At 36.1% G+C, this 17,171-nt stretch overlaps 1 protein-coding gene across 7 annotated transcripts in view; it reads left to right on the top strand.

Annotated features, from left to right (window-relative positions):
* The window catches only part of LOC129436580 (SUN domain-containing protein 1), a 55,439-nt gene that overhangs the window by 12,139 nt on the left and 26,129 nt on the right, over positions 1 to 17,171 (top strand). For all 7 annotated transcript variants that reach the window (XM_055194797.2, XM_055194798.2, XM_055194795.2 and 4 more), the window contains 4 exons: positions 10,817 to 11,011; positions 12,995 to 13,191; positions 13,413 to 13,637; positions 14,191 to 14,271. In XM_055194797.2, the coding sequence (XP_055050772.2) occupies positions 10,890 to 11,011; positions 12,995 to 13,191; positions 13,413 to 13,637; positions 14,191 to 14,271 (625 nt within the window). In that variant the 5' untranslated portion in view covers positions 10,817 to 10,889. The remainder of the gene's footprint in view (positions 1 to 10,816; positions 11,012 to 12,994; positions 13,192 to 13,412; positions 13,638 to 14,190; positions 14,272 to 17,171) is intronic.

The raw sequence follows: 17,171 nt of genomic DNA, 5'->3' as shown, positions 1-17,171 counted from the left end.
CGCCGCACGCATCAACACATCATGAGAGATTTGGAAGCTTTCTGTTATAAAGTCTACTTTATTTTGTTAATAACGAGACAGACACGGAGAACGAAATGAAACGGAGAACATTTATAATATGCGGTGCTCTTTCACAAATGAACCGGATAACTGCACATGGCTGTTTAAAAGCAAAGCTCCGTCTTTGTGAAATCTTGTTAAATTAAGCTAACGCTAACTTTGCACACTCACCAATAATCTATCGAGCCAGCTTACGTTATTTGTAAAATAATGTTAAATACAGATATTCAATCTTGTTCAATCCGTCTGTTGTTTTTATCCGATAATCATCATCACGTGCAACACGAGGAAGAGTTTTCTCCGCAGCACCGGCATTATGTATCTAGTCAGAAGAACGGGCTTTCACCGAAGCAGGTAGGGTAAAGAGGGTTTCTTTATTCACAAATACATGTCAAACTAAACTGAGAAGATATTTATATGTTGACTGAGCAGTCGGTTATGTAGATGCGTTTTTTCGTTTGCTCCGGGCTCTTATTTGGAGTCTGTTTAAGGGTTTAAATGATGATAGCCTACTTTGTCAAGTCCTCAAACTTTAAACTTCGCAAGTCCTCAAACTTCGCTTAGATTTGGGGTTAATGTATAATATTTGGTATAATATAATGTATGTAGGATCCAACAGTAATGAATTCATACTAACGATCGACTTGAAACTTGGGGTTTGACTGACTCAGACTGCGCTCCGCATGGGGTTTTAATGCCTTTTTTTCTGTAGGATATTTTTTAAGAAGAATTTAAAATATATATATACAATTTATGTTTGTATTCAACTTAAAAATACATACATACATATACATACAGAATATAAGTTTAGCTTGTTGTGGATATTTTATTTATTATAAGCCTTCTGTGAAATTATGACAAAACGAAAAATACAAAAGACGCATGTCTTAATTAACATAATTTAAATAAACGAATATTCGAATATTCGTTCTTTATGAGCTTACATATTCGAATAGTAAATTACTGGAAAATGCCCATCCCTAGTACGGCTGCACATTTGTGATTTTGATATGAACTGTTGTGTGATAAATAATGTTTTTCTTATATTGCTTTGCATTAAAAGTTATTCGAATGTACTTTAAGATAAATACGTTTTCCATATGCTTACATAGAAAGTATATATTCACACTACCTGGATTTTGGTCCACTTTACATATAATAGTGTATTATATAATATACTATATTTAGTCTCATCCCACTTCTTACTCGATGCTTTAGGGATCTGGTCAAGTTTTAATATTTGCTGTAAAATATTTTTTTCAGTCTGGCAGTGACTGTATGAGGGGGTGGATTGGCCATAGTTAAGCGAATGTGCATCTCAATGAAGGTTTTGTATGTTTTCTGGATGATGGGGGAAATACTTTTTGTACAACTTTGTTCTTTATCTCTTATCTTTTCACACATTTATCATACATGTCAGTGGTTAATAGTGGCATGTTCTCACGTTTGTTATTGAATCTAGAGCAACCAGATTGTTGGCACTTTCTTTGACAGACATTTTCCTGTCAATCGTGTTTGTTCGCAGACTTCAGCTGTAGTCTCGTAGTTGTTCTGCCTGTGGCTTCAAATTTTGAGAAAACTTCAATTATGTTTCCCAAAGTGGGTTCACGTTTTGTATCTCTGGTGCTAGAAAATCCACAGCACTGCACTTTTTATGTGGTTCTTATTTACCATTATATGGAGAATTATTTAATGCTAAAGGTGCTAAAGACTGATGCAGCTATAGATATTCATACAAGTGCTAAATCATTTTGGGTTCCCATGGGTCCTTAAAATCCTTGTAAGTTTGTGAATCTGGGGTGGAAAATTCATGGAAGTTTTTGAAAATATACATACATAGATACAGGTCATTGGAAGTGCTTGAATTTATATTATGCAAGAAGTTTTCGGAAAAAAAATCCGTATTATTCCCTGTGTAGTGTAGGATAATATCATAAAATTTCTAGCATTTTAAGCACACGTGCCACACTGTTCGCTTGAAATGCTTATATATTCTTCTGTATGCGAATGTTGATTCATACCAAAATGATTTTTTTGCATAGTTGTGTTTGACACATGAAAACATCTCGGGTTACGTATGTAACTGTTGTTCCCTGAGAAGGGAACGAGACGCTGCGTCTCCCTTGTCATACTTCCTGCGTCCCTGTAGTGCCATCTTTGGCAATATTTCAGATAGCGATATACTTCCTGGCTCCCGTGTCACCCTGTCTTTGTCGTTAAGCCTCATCATTGGTTGAATTTGATATACACATTCAGACGCACTTACCCCTGGAGGCGTCCCCAACGTGTCACCGCAGTGACGCAGCGCGAGTTCCCTCGAAAGGGAACTGTAACAATGTATCTTAAAAGGTAACACGATGTAATCTTGCTCTTACTTGAAATGTGTCCCCATATTTAGTCCTTGAATTTTAAGGTTATTGGACTTGGAAAGTCCTGGAAAGGTAATTGAATTTGAAGTTAACTAAGGTGTGGGAACCCTGTGGTTTGCTCTTAAGTCTTTTTTGAACCGACTTTGACCTTTCCAATATGGCAAAGAGCTTTCTATATATTTGCACACAGAAACAGCTGCTATAGGGCCTCTATGTATAGATAGATATGGGTCTATAGCTTAAACTGTGCCTGTCAGATAAGGAAGATACACAGAACGTGCAGTGATGTAGGTTGAAAACCACTCACTGAATCAAATAAATGTTTTAATTTAAAAAAAGTTTTGCCTAATAGTGCATCAATGTAAAACTTTTGTCATCCATTGGAAAACAAGCCACAGTGTGTGATGGTAAGATACTGGTGAAGAAGTGAAGTCTAGTGTGACCACAAGGGTGATGATGTCATATTGCTGCCTCTTCAGAGAGCGTGCACGCTAAAGATAATCTGACTTCTAGTAATTTTTTAGGAAGTTTTAAGAATTAACCCCTGGTTGGGTGGATGCAATTTATTCAATCTGATTTGGCGCTGTTCCAGTTGGTGTTTCTTAAAGCAATACACAGACATTCTGCTACATACTACTAGTAGTGCTTTACTGACAGTAGTTAATATGTTCCTGTAGCCCAATAGGTAGAGCATTGTGTTTGCAGCGCAATGGTCATAGGGTTTCTAGGAACATACATATTGATGTATAGCTTGAATGAATGCATAATGTTATGTTATTTTTAGAAACTTGAGCTGCATATCATTTCCTCTGTTTATTTTTTGGTCTGTTATCAGATGCTGAGACCGTTTATGCATGAATTATTAGGGTGTGTCTTTTACTATGTAAACTGCCCTTACTTGGTTTTGTTATCTCCTATTAAGCTGAGCTAAAAGGAAGTATTTAAACATGAAAAAGATCTTTTGATAATAGTTTAAAAAAGACCTGTTGCTGGGACTTAAAAATAACACTCCCTAAACCCCAAATGCAAACAAAATATGCATTTGTGAATGTATTATACCGTGATAATCGCCAGATAGTCTGTCATTTTTATCATATTTGGGCATGGTCAGAGCCGGATTAACCCAAAGGCAAACTAGGCACGTGCCTAGGGCCCGATTGGCGGGATAGGGCCCAGACAGAGGGGGAATTTTTTTTTTTTTACAAATGTCCCATCTACAATTTCGCCGCTGTCGGGCGGGATCCCCGTATCTCCAAAACCATTATTTTTCAGGAAATTAAAAAAAACGCAGTATTTTTTAAGTTATTAAACATTATTTCAATTAAAGACAAGCTTTATGGCTCGGGAGCAGAGAGATACGAACTTATGCTCTCATTGATAAAATGGTACGGACACAGACGTCGCCGCTGCCAGCAGTGTTCAACAAATACTGCGGTCACATTGAGCCTTAAAGACGATGCTTCAATAGTTAACCAAAGCTGACTGTTGTATACATCTTACTAAACTCGATTTTAAAGGTTTACGATCTTTAAGTGATGCAATACAAAACACGATGAGCGGACTATGCTGTCTAATAAGTGGAAATGAATCTGCTCGCAAACTTCGTGGCTCACGGGCTTCCTTCTGCACAGAAGCATTACAGCTATCGAGTTTTAATAAATGTACTTAAACCTAACTATTTTCACTTGTTAGTGCCTAACAAACAGAAGTATTATATTAATTAAACAGCCATTTTATCTCCAATAAATAAAACATTTACTTGTGTTTAACATTCACAAAATAATTTAATGGTGATATGCAAAACATTCAATTTAATTCAAAATTGAATTCAATAAAAACATTGCTGCTTGTGTTTTACATGCACAAAATAATTTAATGGTGGTATCCAAAACATTCAATTTAATTACAGTATTATATTAGATACATTTTAAAACTTCAATGCATGTATGATAAGCCTAGTAATACGTAAATATTTAAAATACATCAATAACTGATATCATAGGTTAACACAGATAAAATCATAGTTAAGTCTTTCTTTATTAAGCCCATTACTGAGTGTATTTGTGTTTGTGAGTTTATGACTGTTGTTGTCTGAGGTGGTGACTCGGATGGGGACGCCAGTCATCAGAATGGTTGATTTTCAAGTTCATAGTTCTAATCTGTACCTGACAGAGTTCCTTTAAGGACACAGAGACATGGTTGCTGCAAAAAATAAATAAATAAAGGACAAACGATCATTTCCCTACGTTATATAAGGCATGTTTGCGTATAATAACGAGGCAAAAAAACCAGTTCCTTGCATAATAATTCATGACTGCAAAACCAATGGCAGAACTAGCGGGGTCAAGATTTTTTTTCTTTAAGCCCCACAAAAATCACGTTAGATACCAAACATGATAACAAAACCAATGGATAGTGGCTAACTAAGTCAAATGCAAGCAATATGTGCTTTAAATTCACTTCACAAACGTGAATAGCGTAAAGAAAAATCTAGCAGCCTCAGAAACGATACATTAGACTTTAGCACTACCATTACTTCGAGATAAAACTGTATAAAAAACTGTATAAAAACTGTTATTATATAATTCATATAACTGAAACATAAATAACCAGTGTTTTGAGGACATTTACCTCAGTGGACGTGTTGCTCGACGAGGATTTCGTTGCGATTCTCAATCTTGAAGAGAAATATGCAGCGAAGCTCTCCCGCGGATTACTGACACCTATTGGTTATTTACTTGTACTACTGCCTTAACAATGACACTCCCAATGGATAAGGTGAGGATAATTTAATAGCATTTAATAGAGCCGTGTAATGACGTATAAATAATAAATTTAGCAAAAAATTGTCTGATAGACTGGTTAATTTACAACACATGACTTAATTTGCTATACAAACAACCAATTTGTAAGCAAAGACTAGGCTATGTAAAATGTGAATTCACTTTTATTAGTAACTTTGGTAAGTTTCAGATTTCAATTCATAAATAACCTCGATGGGGGGGCCCAAAAAATGCAGCCTGCCTAGTGTAGTCCATTTATTTAATCCGGCTCTGGGCATGGTACATTATTGCAGTGTTACCTTAATATGTTTAGTTGGTACAGAAGTAGTTTGCAGTTTTATGGCCTTTACATTTACTCAAGTCACTGGTCATCGGCAGGTGTTGCAAAATGTTAGTTTTAGGTTCTGCCTGTTACATTTACATAATCACCTAATGATGATTATTTCATATAAAAATGATTTGGTCTCTTAACTGTCATGATCATGTTTAGAGTACCAGGCCGATGGTGATGTTGGACCTACATGTAACCTGTGTATTGTGGATGCTCTCCAGTGGTAGGTGTAGTTGACAGCAGGCTACTAACCCATTTACTCCTAAAACGCCTTAGACCTGTTATTCTAGGATAAATACCCTTATCTCCTGAGGGTTATTAGAAAAAATACTAAGAATTGTCAACGTCTACCAAAAACGTAATATCTAAGCCTCTATAGCACTTAGAAACATGAAATAAAAGTAACCGGCTGTAGATGTAATGTTTCGGCGCACAGCATCAGGCACGAATGGGCTAAAAGACTTTAATTGGCTCTGGATGAGATGGATGCTGTAATCCTGTTGCTTTTCTTAATTTAGAGTCAGAAATGAGCATTTAACAATCACTTGAAGTGAACGAGTGTTTTTCTTTTAAGTGTAATTGAAGTTTGCTTCCTATGTTAAACTTGACTGTATGTAACATCTTAACATGATCATATTTAACACATGAAAAAATTGACATGAAACATTATTAACATGCTTTTGTGTCCTTGGGAGCTAAACTTTTATCACTTTCGGGAAACTATAAGATACATCAAAATTATTGAAATATTGCAAATGTGCATATCGCAATGGTTTGTGATAACAGAATTAATTTAATATTTTAAAATGTTGTAGTCAACGTTAGGGGTGTCACGATTCTACAAATCCTCGATTCGATTACATTTTAGATTCTGATGTCACGATTCAATTCGATTCTCGATTTTTTTTAATGATTTTTTTTTAAGAAAAAAGTATATGCCATTATTATTATTATTATTATTATTATTATAATTATTATTATAGTTTCACATTAACATGCACATTGCGTGCTTTTCCTCGCATGGGGGTTTGTGGGCTTTACTTTACGCGAGAGAGCTTGTAGAGAGAGAATTCCTTCTTGCACGCAGCAGATAGACTTAATGCGCACGTCTTGGACTCCTATTATCTGAAATACAACCGGTGCGTCATAAGCAGCTGCGCTTCTCTCTGTTTCACGTGCACGTGCTCTCGCATCTGTCCAAAGTCTAAACATAAACTAAAGTAATAATCCTTACGTATTTGTTCAGTTTTATGCGTTTCATGCGAGCTGAGGCAAACTATACCTTTTGTTTAAAATATAACCCGCTGCATCTTTGCGGCTCTCTCGTGCACCTGCAGAGCTGCGCTCTGTCCGAAGGCAGATCACTAGGTAGTAATCCTGTTTATAATATGCATTTCAAGGAGTTGTAGCAATACATCCCTCGTGTTTAAAATATAAATCGCGTTCCGCTGGATGGATGTTTTTAAAGGCACTTCTTAGAGTTTATTTTCCCCCGCTTGGCAAGCCGACCGGACGTGACATGGGGGCGTGGCAGCATCGACGATCCCATTTTTTTAATTCGAAGTTCGAGGTTGTGACTTAATTTCGATCGATTTCGATTTAAAATCGAAATCGTGACACCCTTAGTTAGTGCTGGGCGATTTGGCCTAAAAATAAAATCTCCGATTTTATTTTTTTTAATTCGACTTCCGATTTTTTCCGATTCCCCCCCCCCACTTATTGAGAAAAGCAATAAGTACAAACGGCAGACAACTTAAAGCAAATTTTGCTTTTATTTAATCAAAAGCAAGACAAATGTAACCCCAATTTATGAGATGAATAATAAATAAATAAACACCCTCTTGGAATCAAAGTCCCAGCTGTGTTTTACGTGTGCTATGATGTTGTTGATGTTGCTATAATAATGCTATGGAAGCCCCGGGCAGCCAAAAATGCGCCATTACAAAAAAATCAAATTTCTTATTTTTTAAATCGCCCACAACAAAAAATTCGAATTAATTCATTAAATCGATTTTTCGCCCTTAGTCAACGTATAATGCAGATAGCAGAGAGACAAGTGGGGAGAAAGAGCAATGCTTTTTTCCCAGAAAGTATGTAAAACTTGTTGGTTATGTAATTTTTATATATTTATAAAAAATAAATATTTTTTTATACAAAACTTGCAGCATTATTACATCACATTGTATTTCGTATTTTTTATCAAATTATCACATCACATCTTTCAATATCATGCAGCCCTAGTGAATTGTTGTCTTGATATAAACTCATTATTTGCTTTCCTTTCACACCATAGGTAGGTGATAAAAGATATCTGTATATCCCTACTAAAAAGATGTGTTTCATTACACTTTCCTACTAGTTTAACTACTATGTTTTTGAGGATAAATCTTTACTTTGCACACGTGCTTATCCTGATGTTTAATATTGTTTAGATGTAGGGTCTGTCGAGGCCCTAGAAAATATTTGGTTTCATTCTGATCCCACGGGCATTTTGTTGTATACACCACACCACTTGATGCACCTGGCCTGTAAAGTAATATTTATCACATTACTCCAGATTTCTAAACCTTTTGAGTTTTTGCTTGTAAGTGTTGGATGTTGTATGACTCAATGACTTTTTTAATGCTTATTTAAGCACCCTAAAATGCACTTCAGTGTAAGTGTAAAAGGCGTAATTTTATAAGAGAACATAACTAATGATGATTTATATTTTTGTTTTATAGTTGAAAAAACAGCATGTCCAATGGTGCGTTTACAAGAACTGCGTTTCTACCGCGCCTAGTTTGCTGCTTGAACAGTTTGAATGCATTCGCGCATGTAGAGCGGAGTAGATGCGTGGAAAAAGCAAGCATTTGACGCGTGTCAGAGGCAAAATCCGCTGCTTGTGGGAGGGGCAAGTGCTATGCGGTTGTCTGTTTGCAAGATGACTGATGTTGATTGTGCATTTATTGAGAGAGTTACCGGTTTGTATTTGGTAACCTTACTATAGTGGGAAAATAAACGGCGCGGGTCGATAAACGTCACGTGACTCAAAAGTAGAGCCCGACCGATAAAGGATTTTGAAGGCCGATACAAATGTTTGTTTAGCCTGACGTTGTCATACTCAATTCTAGTCAGAATTTGAGTCTGATACCGCTCCATTGAGCTATAATTATGAGGCGTGTCTCAACCGAAAAATGCCTCTGCACTCAATTGGATAGACCTACGACCAAACAGAGCAACGGAGTGTGTGTGTGAGTGTATGTTGAAATTACGTCTTTGCAGCCTGACCGAACTGCTAGTTATTTCGCTACAATGACACTAACATTGTGATTATACTGAGTTAGCGAATGTACATCAACACCTATTATGTTTACAACATTTAGTTTATATCACAACATGAAGTATTTACTAAGTCATAGAGTAAGACTATCTCTTACCGTTTGTACGTTAGGTGAACTTCATCCACGACGATACCCATTACGTTTGCTTGAAAATATTGGAGCCTAGCATGTCCCTCCACTTATTCAGTAACCACGATTCCGGGCTTTCGAAAAGAAGCTGGCAACGACCGCTAATTATATCCATCTCGTCGTGCACGCTGAGTTGCATCGCCGTGATAACGTTAGCCATTTCAGTTGCGACCAACTTTTGCCGAATAGGAAGGACGGCAAAAACATCAACAAATGCCTTGCTCGCGTTTCTCTGTTCCTCTTTTAAAATCAATGCTCTGTCAATATCTTTTAGAACAGACTCAATGTCAGAATCCACACATCTGAACTCTACAGCGGCAGCCATTCAACACACGCGCTCTTTGGTGACGTGGTTCATTACGTTACTGTTGATTATCTGTCCATCATCGTATAAAGCCCGCCCTGACAATTTGATTGGTTCGCCCAGCTCTAGTCCTAGCATAGCAGCTCCTCAACGGAAAAACGCCAGACCGATCTGCCCGTTCTCAAATTCTTGTGGGCGGGGCTAAGATCGGCTGGCACCCAGGCTAATGTTTGTTGGTTTTAAAATCCGATATTCCGATATATCGGCCGATATATTTTTTTTTATTTAAAAACGCGTAACAAAACATTAACAGATTTCCCTAACATTAGTTATTTGTAGTTATTTATGAGTTTTAACTAAAATAATATGATAATGCATTTTAAAAAGAAACTTGTTTCTTTTATTGTCTCGTGACCAACTCACCATGAACTCACTTAACTGTTGTTCTCTCTGCCCGACTCTGGCTGGATCAGCAGGTTGCAGGATGTGTGACGCCTTATACACGAGTGTTGCCAACAGGGAGGTTGTAGAGTGCCCTCTGGTGGACAAACTATACAACGGCAACACTCACGACATGGTTGAAGGCTATGTCGTCCGTTTTTTTTTTTATATTAATTTATCGGCCATTATGAATGCCGATATATCGGTTGGGCTCTACTCAAAAGTGAAATGTGTATTACAACTTACCAGGTTCCCCAATGTCCTCACTGACACTCTTCCAAGCGAGGTCCTTTTTATTCCCGTTTCTATTGAAATAAGAACTTGTGTCATATAGCTCCGGGTGACTGCTTACGGACAATATCAAGCGTTCCTTCAGGTTGAATGAGCGCCAAGCTAGACGCGCAAATGAGGCGGAAACGCGTCTTCCGCGCCAAACGCCTCATCCGCGCCGGCGGGACCTCCAGACGCGCGTCAACGCGTCTTCACATTGACTTAACATTGAAATCACTCGCGCTTCACGCCTCTACCGCGACTGGTGTAAACTCAGGATTATGAGACTGCTTTGGTTCAATAAAATTTTTTTTAAAGGAGTGGGTGCATTTTGTGTTTATTGTAGGGTTGTTGTGGGTAGATTTTGTTTATTGTAGGGTTGTTGTGTTCACACACTGCTAACATATTTATGTCCTAACATCTTGTAAAAGTGGATTTTGCATAATAGGTGCCCTTTAAGTTTCTCTGGTCTCTCATAGAGACAACAGTAACTCCTGTAGCATTGCCATAAGCATCTTGGTGACCTTCTTTACTGCAACACCCAGGTTTAACTGGTCCGGACAGCCCTAGGCAGATGCACAAATCCTATCTTACATGTGTAATTATAGACCAAAATGTTCAAAACTTGCCCTCAAAATCTTAAGTCAGATCTGCCTGAAACATTTCTGGGTTTTTAAGAGTTGTTCTTCTGTGTAAATAAGCTTGGATTAGATGGATTCTGCAGTCTGGGACTGCAGGTGTTTGTTTTTATAAAAAGTGCTGTAAGCACAGGTTTGAGTTTTCATCTTCTCTGTTGTCCTCCTCAGCTCCAGTTACTCCTCCGCCGCGCTCGAGTTCGAGAAGGAGCACAAGATCAATCCTGTGTATGACTCGCCCAGAATGTCACGCCGGAGTTTAAGACTACAAACCAGCGCCGGTTTCTACGCCGATGGCAGCTTTGCTGAGCTCACAGAGAATCACAATGTCAGCTCCTACAAGCGCTCAACAACGAGTGCGAACAGGTCAGATGGTCATCTCTCTGTCAGGAGAAGATAACAAGCCTCAGTGAGCGACATCACTTCTTATCTGTAGACATCCACACCCTCGTGCCAACACGTTTACGTAATGTGGGCCTCACGTTAGAGACAGAATCACCCATTGGCTCGGTTTTCATACACTTAGGTTTATGTTGTTAAGCGATTAATCGCGATTAATTGCATACAAAATGAAAGTTTGTGTTTGTATAATTTATGTGTGTGTTATTTTTGCATCAAATAATTGTTACTGAACATAGATTGGATCTATTTAACATTCAACTGACCAACGTAAGAGTAAGATAAAAGTTAAGATAAAGTTTTGGCAATTTTTTCCGACATTTTGGAAAAAAAACAGACCGCAGACATTTTCCCGAGAAACTCTTAATCTGACGTGAATATGTAATCTCTCACGTGATTAACTATATGTGATTTACAATTTTTTCCCCCCACTTTGCATGTCTAACAAACTATAATTTGTACAGATTTTATTTTGGGAAGTATTTAATTAATTTTTTTTTTTTAAATGCTGGATTATGCAACAGACATGCAACTTAATAATTAATAAGCAATCTGTATCGGCCTTTCTCGTGCTATTTCCGATATGCCGATGGTTTCAAATTAATCAAAAATTGGTGCATCACTAATTTAAAAATTAATTGCATACAAAATAAAAGTTTGTGTTTGCATAATTTATGTGTGTTACTTTTTGCATCAAATTTTTTTTTACTGAACATGGATTGGATTTATCTATTATTCAACTGACCAACATAATAAAATTAAGATAAAAGTAAGGATAAAATGTTGGCGATTTTTTTTTTCAAGATTTTGAAAAAAGACTGCAGACATTTTCCCGAAAAACTCTTAATCTGACTGCATATTTTACGTGAATATGTAATCTCTCACGTGATTAACTACATGATTTACAATTTTTTCCCCACATTGCACTTCTGACAAACTATAATTTGTACAGATTTTATTTTGTTTTGGGAAGTATTTAATTATTTTGATAATGAGGTTTTTTTTAATGCTGGATTATGCAACAGACATACAATTTATAAGCAATCTGTATCAGCCTTTCTCGTGCTATTAACCATCGCCGATATGCCGATGGTTTCAAATTCCTCAAAAATCGGTGCATCACTAATTTAAAAATGACTTTTTTAATAAAATCTAATATATATATACAATTTCTTAAATATGTACATAAATGTTTGTTTGTTTGTTTGTTTATATATACATAATAATTACATAAAGTACAAACACGTATATTGCAAACAAAAACTTTTATTTTGTATGCGATTAATCGCGATTAATCATCTGACAACTCTATGGGCTTTCTCAACTTCTGTTGAATGAATACATGTAAATTTATCACGTTACATGTAATTATGCAAATATTGATCAAAAAACTGGCATTACATTTACATGTTTAATAGTCTTTTTGGTTGTTTTTTAGCGAATATTAAATGAATATTAAACATCTTTTCTAGGCTTACTTTATATAATTACACTTTATTCCTGCCATGAATATAGTCTTCGAATCTTGCATGGCATTTAAAGATAACAAAGAAAGAATAAATACTGCTCAGAAAGGTGTTTTTCTGTGGCATTTTTTTGCATGATTTAAAGCAAGTTTTTACAACTTGCCTGCCTGCCACAGGTGATTAATGGGCCATCTGCCTGACACAAAGGTATGAAAAGTTATAATCGTGAACATGAGGAGTTCAGAAACTACTTTCAACAGTAGTTCATTCAAAAAATAGTTATAGACGTTACCATACAACTGGTGAAGTGTGCATATCTAGTGTAATATATTGCTTTTTAAGAAATGCTTCAAAAGGTGCATTAGTAAGCGCATGTGTTCAAATTTTAAGCTGTGGGGCTCACGCTGGGGTTAAAGTCTGGATGTGTTTTCACCTTTATCTCCACCTCAAATGAATTATGTTAACATTATGTTTTTCCCAAAAGGTCCGTTCGAAGCAGAAGGCAACAGCGGGAATCGTCCATGTACGAGTCGCAAAGCGTGACTCAGACTCCTCAGAAAGATCAGATTCAGTACGCATCGGACGTGAGCATCATCAGCACCGCCAGTGATGCATCTCTGATCTCCAGCCTTCTGGATCAGTCGACCCTCAGACAGAGCTCAACCGCACACTCGTACTCAAGTCAGTGACAATTATTTACTTGTTTTTGGTCTTATTAACCCTAAACTAGTCCAAAAGAAAAGCATGTCTCATAACTAGCACTGCCTGTTATACAATAATTCTGTAGATATTCTTCAATCATCACTTTATAAACATTTTAGATCGGGCAGGTTTCTAATCACTCCTGTAGTTTTCACAAAAATAGTTGACTCTTTACTGTTTATTTGTCATGTTGTGTTCAGCGCGGCGGAGGCGAACCGATCACAGTTTGATGTTGGAGAATGGAGACACTAGTAAAACAGAGACACACACTAAAGCGAACGGCTACATCTGTAAGGATTGCTCCTTCAATTCGGACCAGATGACAAATGATGAAACTGCATATTCTTTATCGCAGTCCTTATCGATGTCCTCAGCCGCCCATCAGACCGCTGCAGATGCCTGTATGAACAGTGTAGACAAGACAGGTGAGATGTCCTTAATTTAAGCTGTGAAGTGTGACCCTGGACATAGCACGGGTATATTTGTAGCAATAGCCAACAATACGCTGTATGGGTCAAAATGAATGTTTTTTATGCCAAAAATCATTAGGATATAAAAAGTAAAGATTATGTTTCATTAAGATATTTTGTACATTTTTATTGTAAATGTATCAAAAATGTATTAATTATTAGTAATGTGTTGCTAAGGACTTTATTTGGACATCTTTAAAGGTGTTTTTTTTTTGCACCCTTAGAATCCAGATTTTCAAATAGTCACTTTCCCCCCTTATGACAGGTTTTGTGGTCCAGGGTCGCTTTTTAGTGATCTCAGGGTTACACATGTTTGTGATGTACAATATCTATTTAAAAAAATAGTCCTGGTTGCCTCAGAGGATGTTTAGGGTTGTTTAGGATCTCAGTGTGGTATCTATGCAAATATGCAAATTCACACCCACTTTTTCGCCCCAGTGCTAATGTTATGAAATGCATGCTGGGATTGCACGTGTCTTGATTTTTGTTGCGTGTATGTGTGTTGCAGTTCATGACAGTTACTGTGGCAGTGTAAATGTGGGGCATCTGATGACCACAGACAGACACCTCAATCTCAATGGATCACTCTGTAAGTACACACAACAGTAACAAACAAGCACTATTAAATACTAATTTGCGGTGTGGCATCGAGCGGCAGTTTAAAAACGGTTCTGCGATGTTGCGGCTGACAGCTCTGCCTATTGGTCAATGACGTGACGTTAAATATTTTGTGTCCGTATGGTTCAATTAAATGTAAAGTGGTTAAAATTTCAAAATAAATTTGCAGATTACTTGCATACATTATCATATATACATTTTTTAAGGAATAAGTGTAATAATTCTGGTTTTATTTCATTTTGAAAGAATATTTGGGGGATAATTGCAAAAATGTCAATGTGGTGTAACCGGTCTGTGTCAATTGGTGTAACTAGTATCTTTAATAAATATATTCATAAAAAAGTTAAATTAAATAAAATCATCTAGTTTAGTGTAATATGATTTTTTACATACATTTTTACATCATGTGTCAAAGATTATTTAGAAAACGGAGCTGTTTTCAGCATATGTCAGGACAAATATTACAAAAATGCATTAAAATTTACATTTAGAAATGACTAATAAAATGATTTGTTTTTTTAAATTACGCTTACATGCCATTAAGGTGGATAAAATATTTAATATTTATGCATCTTTGGCACAATTGACGGTTACACCATTTGACATTTTCAGGTCCATTCAGTCTTAACTTTCATAAATATGGTGCAAATAATTTTTGTTTTCATTTCATTTTGAAAGAATATTCGGGGATAATTGCAAAAATGTCAATGTGGTGTAACCGGTCTGTGTCAATTGGTTGAACTAGTTTTTTTAATAAATATTCATAAAAAAAGTTAAATAAAATAAAATCATCTAGTTTCGTGTAATATGATTTTTTACATACATTTTTACATCATGTGTCAAAGATTATTTAGAAAACAGAGCTGTTTTCAGCATACGTCAGGACAAACATTTCAAAAATGCATTAAAATTTACATTTAGAAATAACTAATAAAATAATTTTTTATTACGCTTGCATGCCATCAAGGTGGATAAAATATTTAATATTTCTCTGTGTTTGGCGCAATTGGCGGTTACACCATTTGACATTTTCAGGTCTTAACTTTCATACAAAAGGTGCGAATATAATTTTTTATTGCATAAAATTAACGTAAATGCACTATGTGCTTTGAAATAAACCTGATGCATGCTTTTAAAACAATTTCTCACCTTGTCACTGATCCCTATACAGAGATCTCATTTAATGAAAGTACTGCACATTTTAAATATCAATAATCAAACATGGACGAGGAGAGACTGATTAGATATTTAAAGGCAGAAATATATAACAAAAACCCTCAAGTTTTGCAAGGAAAGCCATGAGAAGCAGATGGCTGCCTCTCTGTATGTGTGTGCGCTCCTCAGCGAATGGTCCAGAAACAGAAAAACGAATTAAAAAGCACACAGCCTTGATATACGACCCCGCCAAATCCTGGCCAAATTACAGAGATGGCGATTCGCATGGGACTAATATTATCACAGGACCTCTGTGTTTGACGAAATATGTTTTTACTTTACAAATTACAGACATGGCAGATTTCCATGCGAATAGGGCTTTAGACACTTTTTATGTTGGTTTCAACACAGCTGTGTTGGTCACAGTGCTCTCATGCAACTTGCGAAAGAAAAGTACTGAAGCTTATTATATTCAAACTTTTTTTCTTTCTTTCTTTATTTAGGGGGCTGTCAAAAGATTAATTGCATACGAAATAAATGTTTTTGCATAATTTATGTGTGTGCACTGTGTGTACTTATTTTATATAAATACACACACATTAATGTTTGTATTTAAGAAACATTTAGATGTATATTTATAAATATTTTGATATATTTTATATTATAAATATATAAATAAAAAATATATCTAAATAACATTTTTCTTAAATTCATACATGTATGTGTGTATTTATATATATATATATATACATAATGTATATGTATGTGTACTGTGTGTGTGTATAGGGGCTGTTTACACTTGGTTTTAAGATGTGTTTTCATCGATCGGATCACAAGTGGACGAGAGAGACACATTACGTTTACACCTGGTATTTAAATCCGTCTCTTTTGTCCACTTTCGACCGCTTCTGTGCTGAATACTATGAGGGGGTGGTCTGTGAGACGGTGGGCGAGTCTCTCTGCTGTCATTCAAACGCGAGCGGGAGTATTATGAGTTTATATGGACGCAAACTTATATTATGTCGGAGCTCGCTGCTTGTTTAGCAAGTATACATGCTGCACAGTGTTTTGTACGTTTATTTATTGGAGCTTTCTCTGAGTTTTCAGTGCAATTGATGAAATAGGATCGCGCAACTTTCACGCTTTCAAAACGAAACTACGGAGAACACCCGCAGTAGTTTTATCAATGAAAGGCTAAAAATAGCGCTGTTCACCGTATGTTCACGGCAGAAGTCAAAAAAGACGTAAAATTAGTGTTTAATACCTCAGATTAGATAAATGGGCGGAGAGAAGGCGGTCGCGTGTGGCTGTTCGAACGCATTCAACCACATGTGTGTTCCGCAGCTCCAAAGCGATCCGATCGAAAGTGGTTTCGACCACCTCTGGATGTGGTTGAAAGTGGTCGAAAGTGGACGAGCTCAAAACGTTTTGAACACCGTTTACACCTGGCATTAACGTCGTCCACTTGTGATCTGATCGATGAAAACGCATGTTAATGCCAAGTGTAAACAGAGTCATATATATATATATATATATATATATATATATATATATATATATATATATATATATATATATATATATATATATATATATATATATATATATATATATATATATATATATATATATATATATATATATATATATATATATATATATATATATATATACACACACACACACAGTACACATACACATATACAATGCAAACAC

This window comes from Misgurnus anguillicaudatus, unplaced genomic scaffold, assembly GCF_027580225.2.
Source record: "Misgurnus anguillicaudatus unplaced genomic scaffold, ASM2758022v2 HiC_scaffold_29, whole genome shotgun sequence".
In the NCBI taxonomy this organism is placed as follows: Eukaryota; Metazoa; Chordata; class Actinopteri; order Cypriniformes; family Cobitidae; genus Misgurnus; species Misgurnus anguillicaudatus.
The sequence above is the reverse complement of the archived record's forward strand: the minus strand, read 5'-3'. Positions and strand labels throughout refer to the sequence as shown.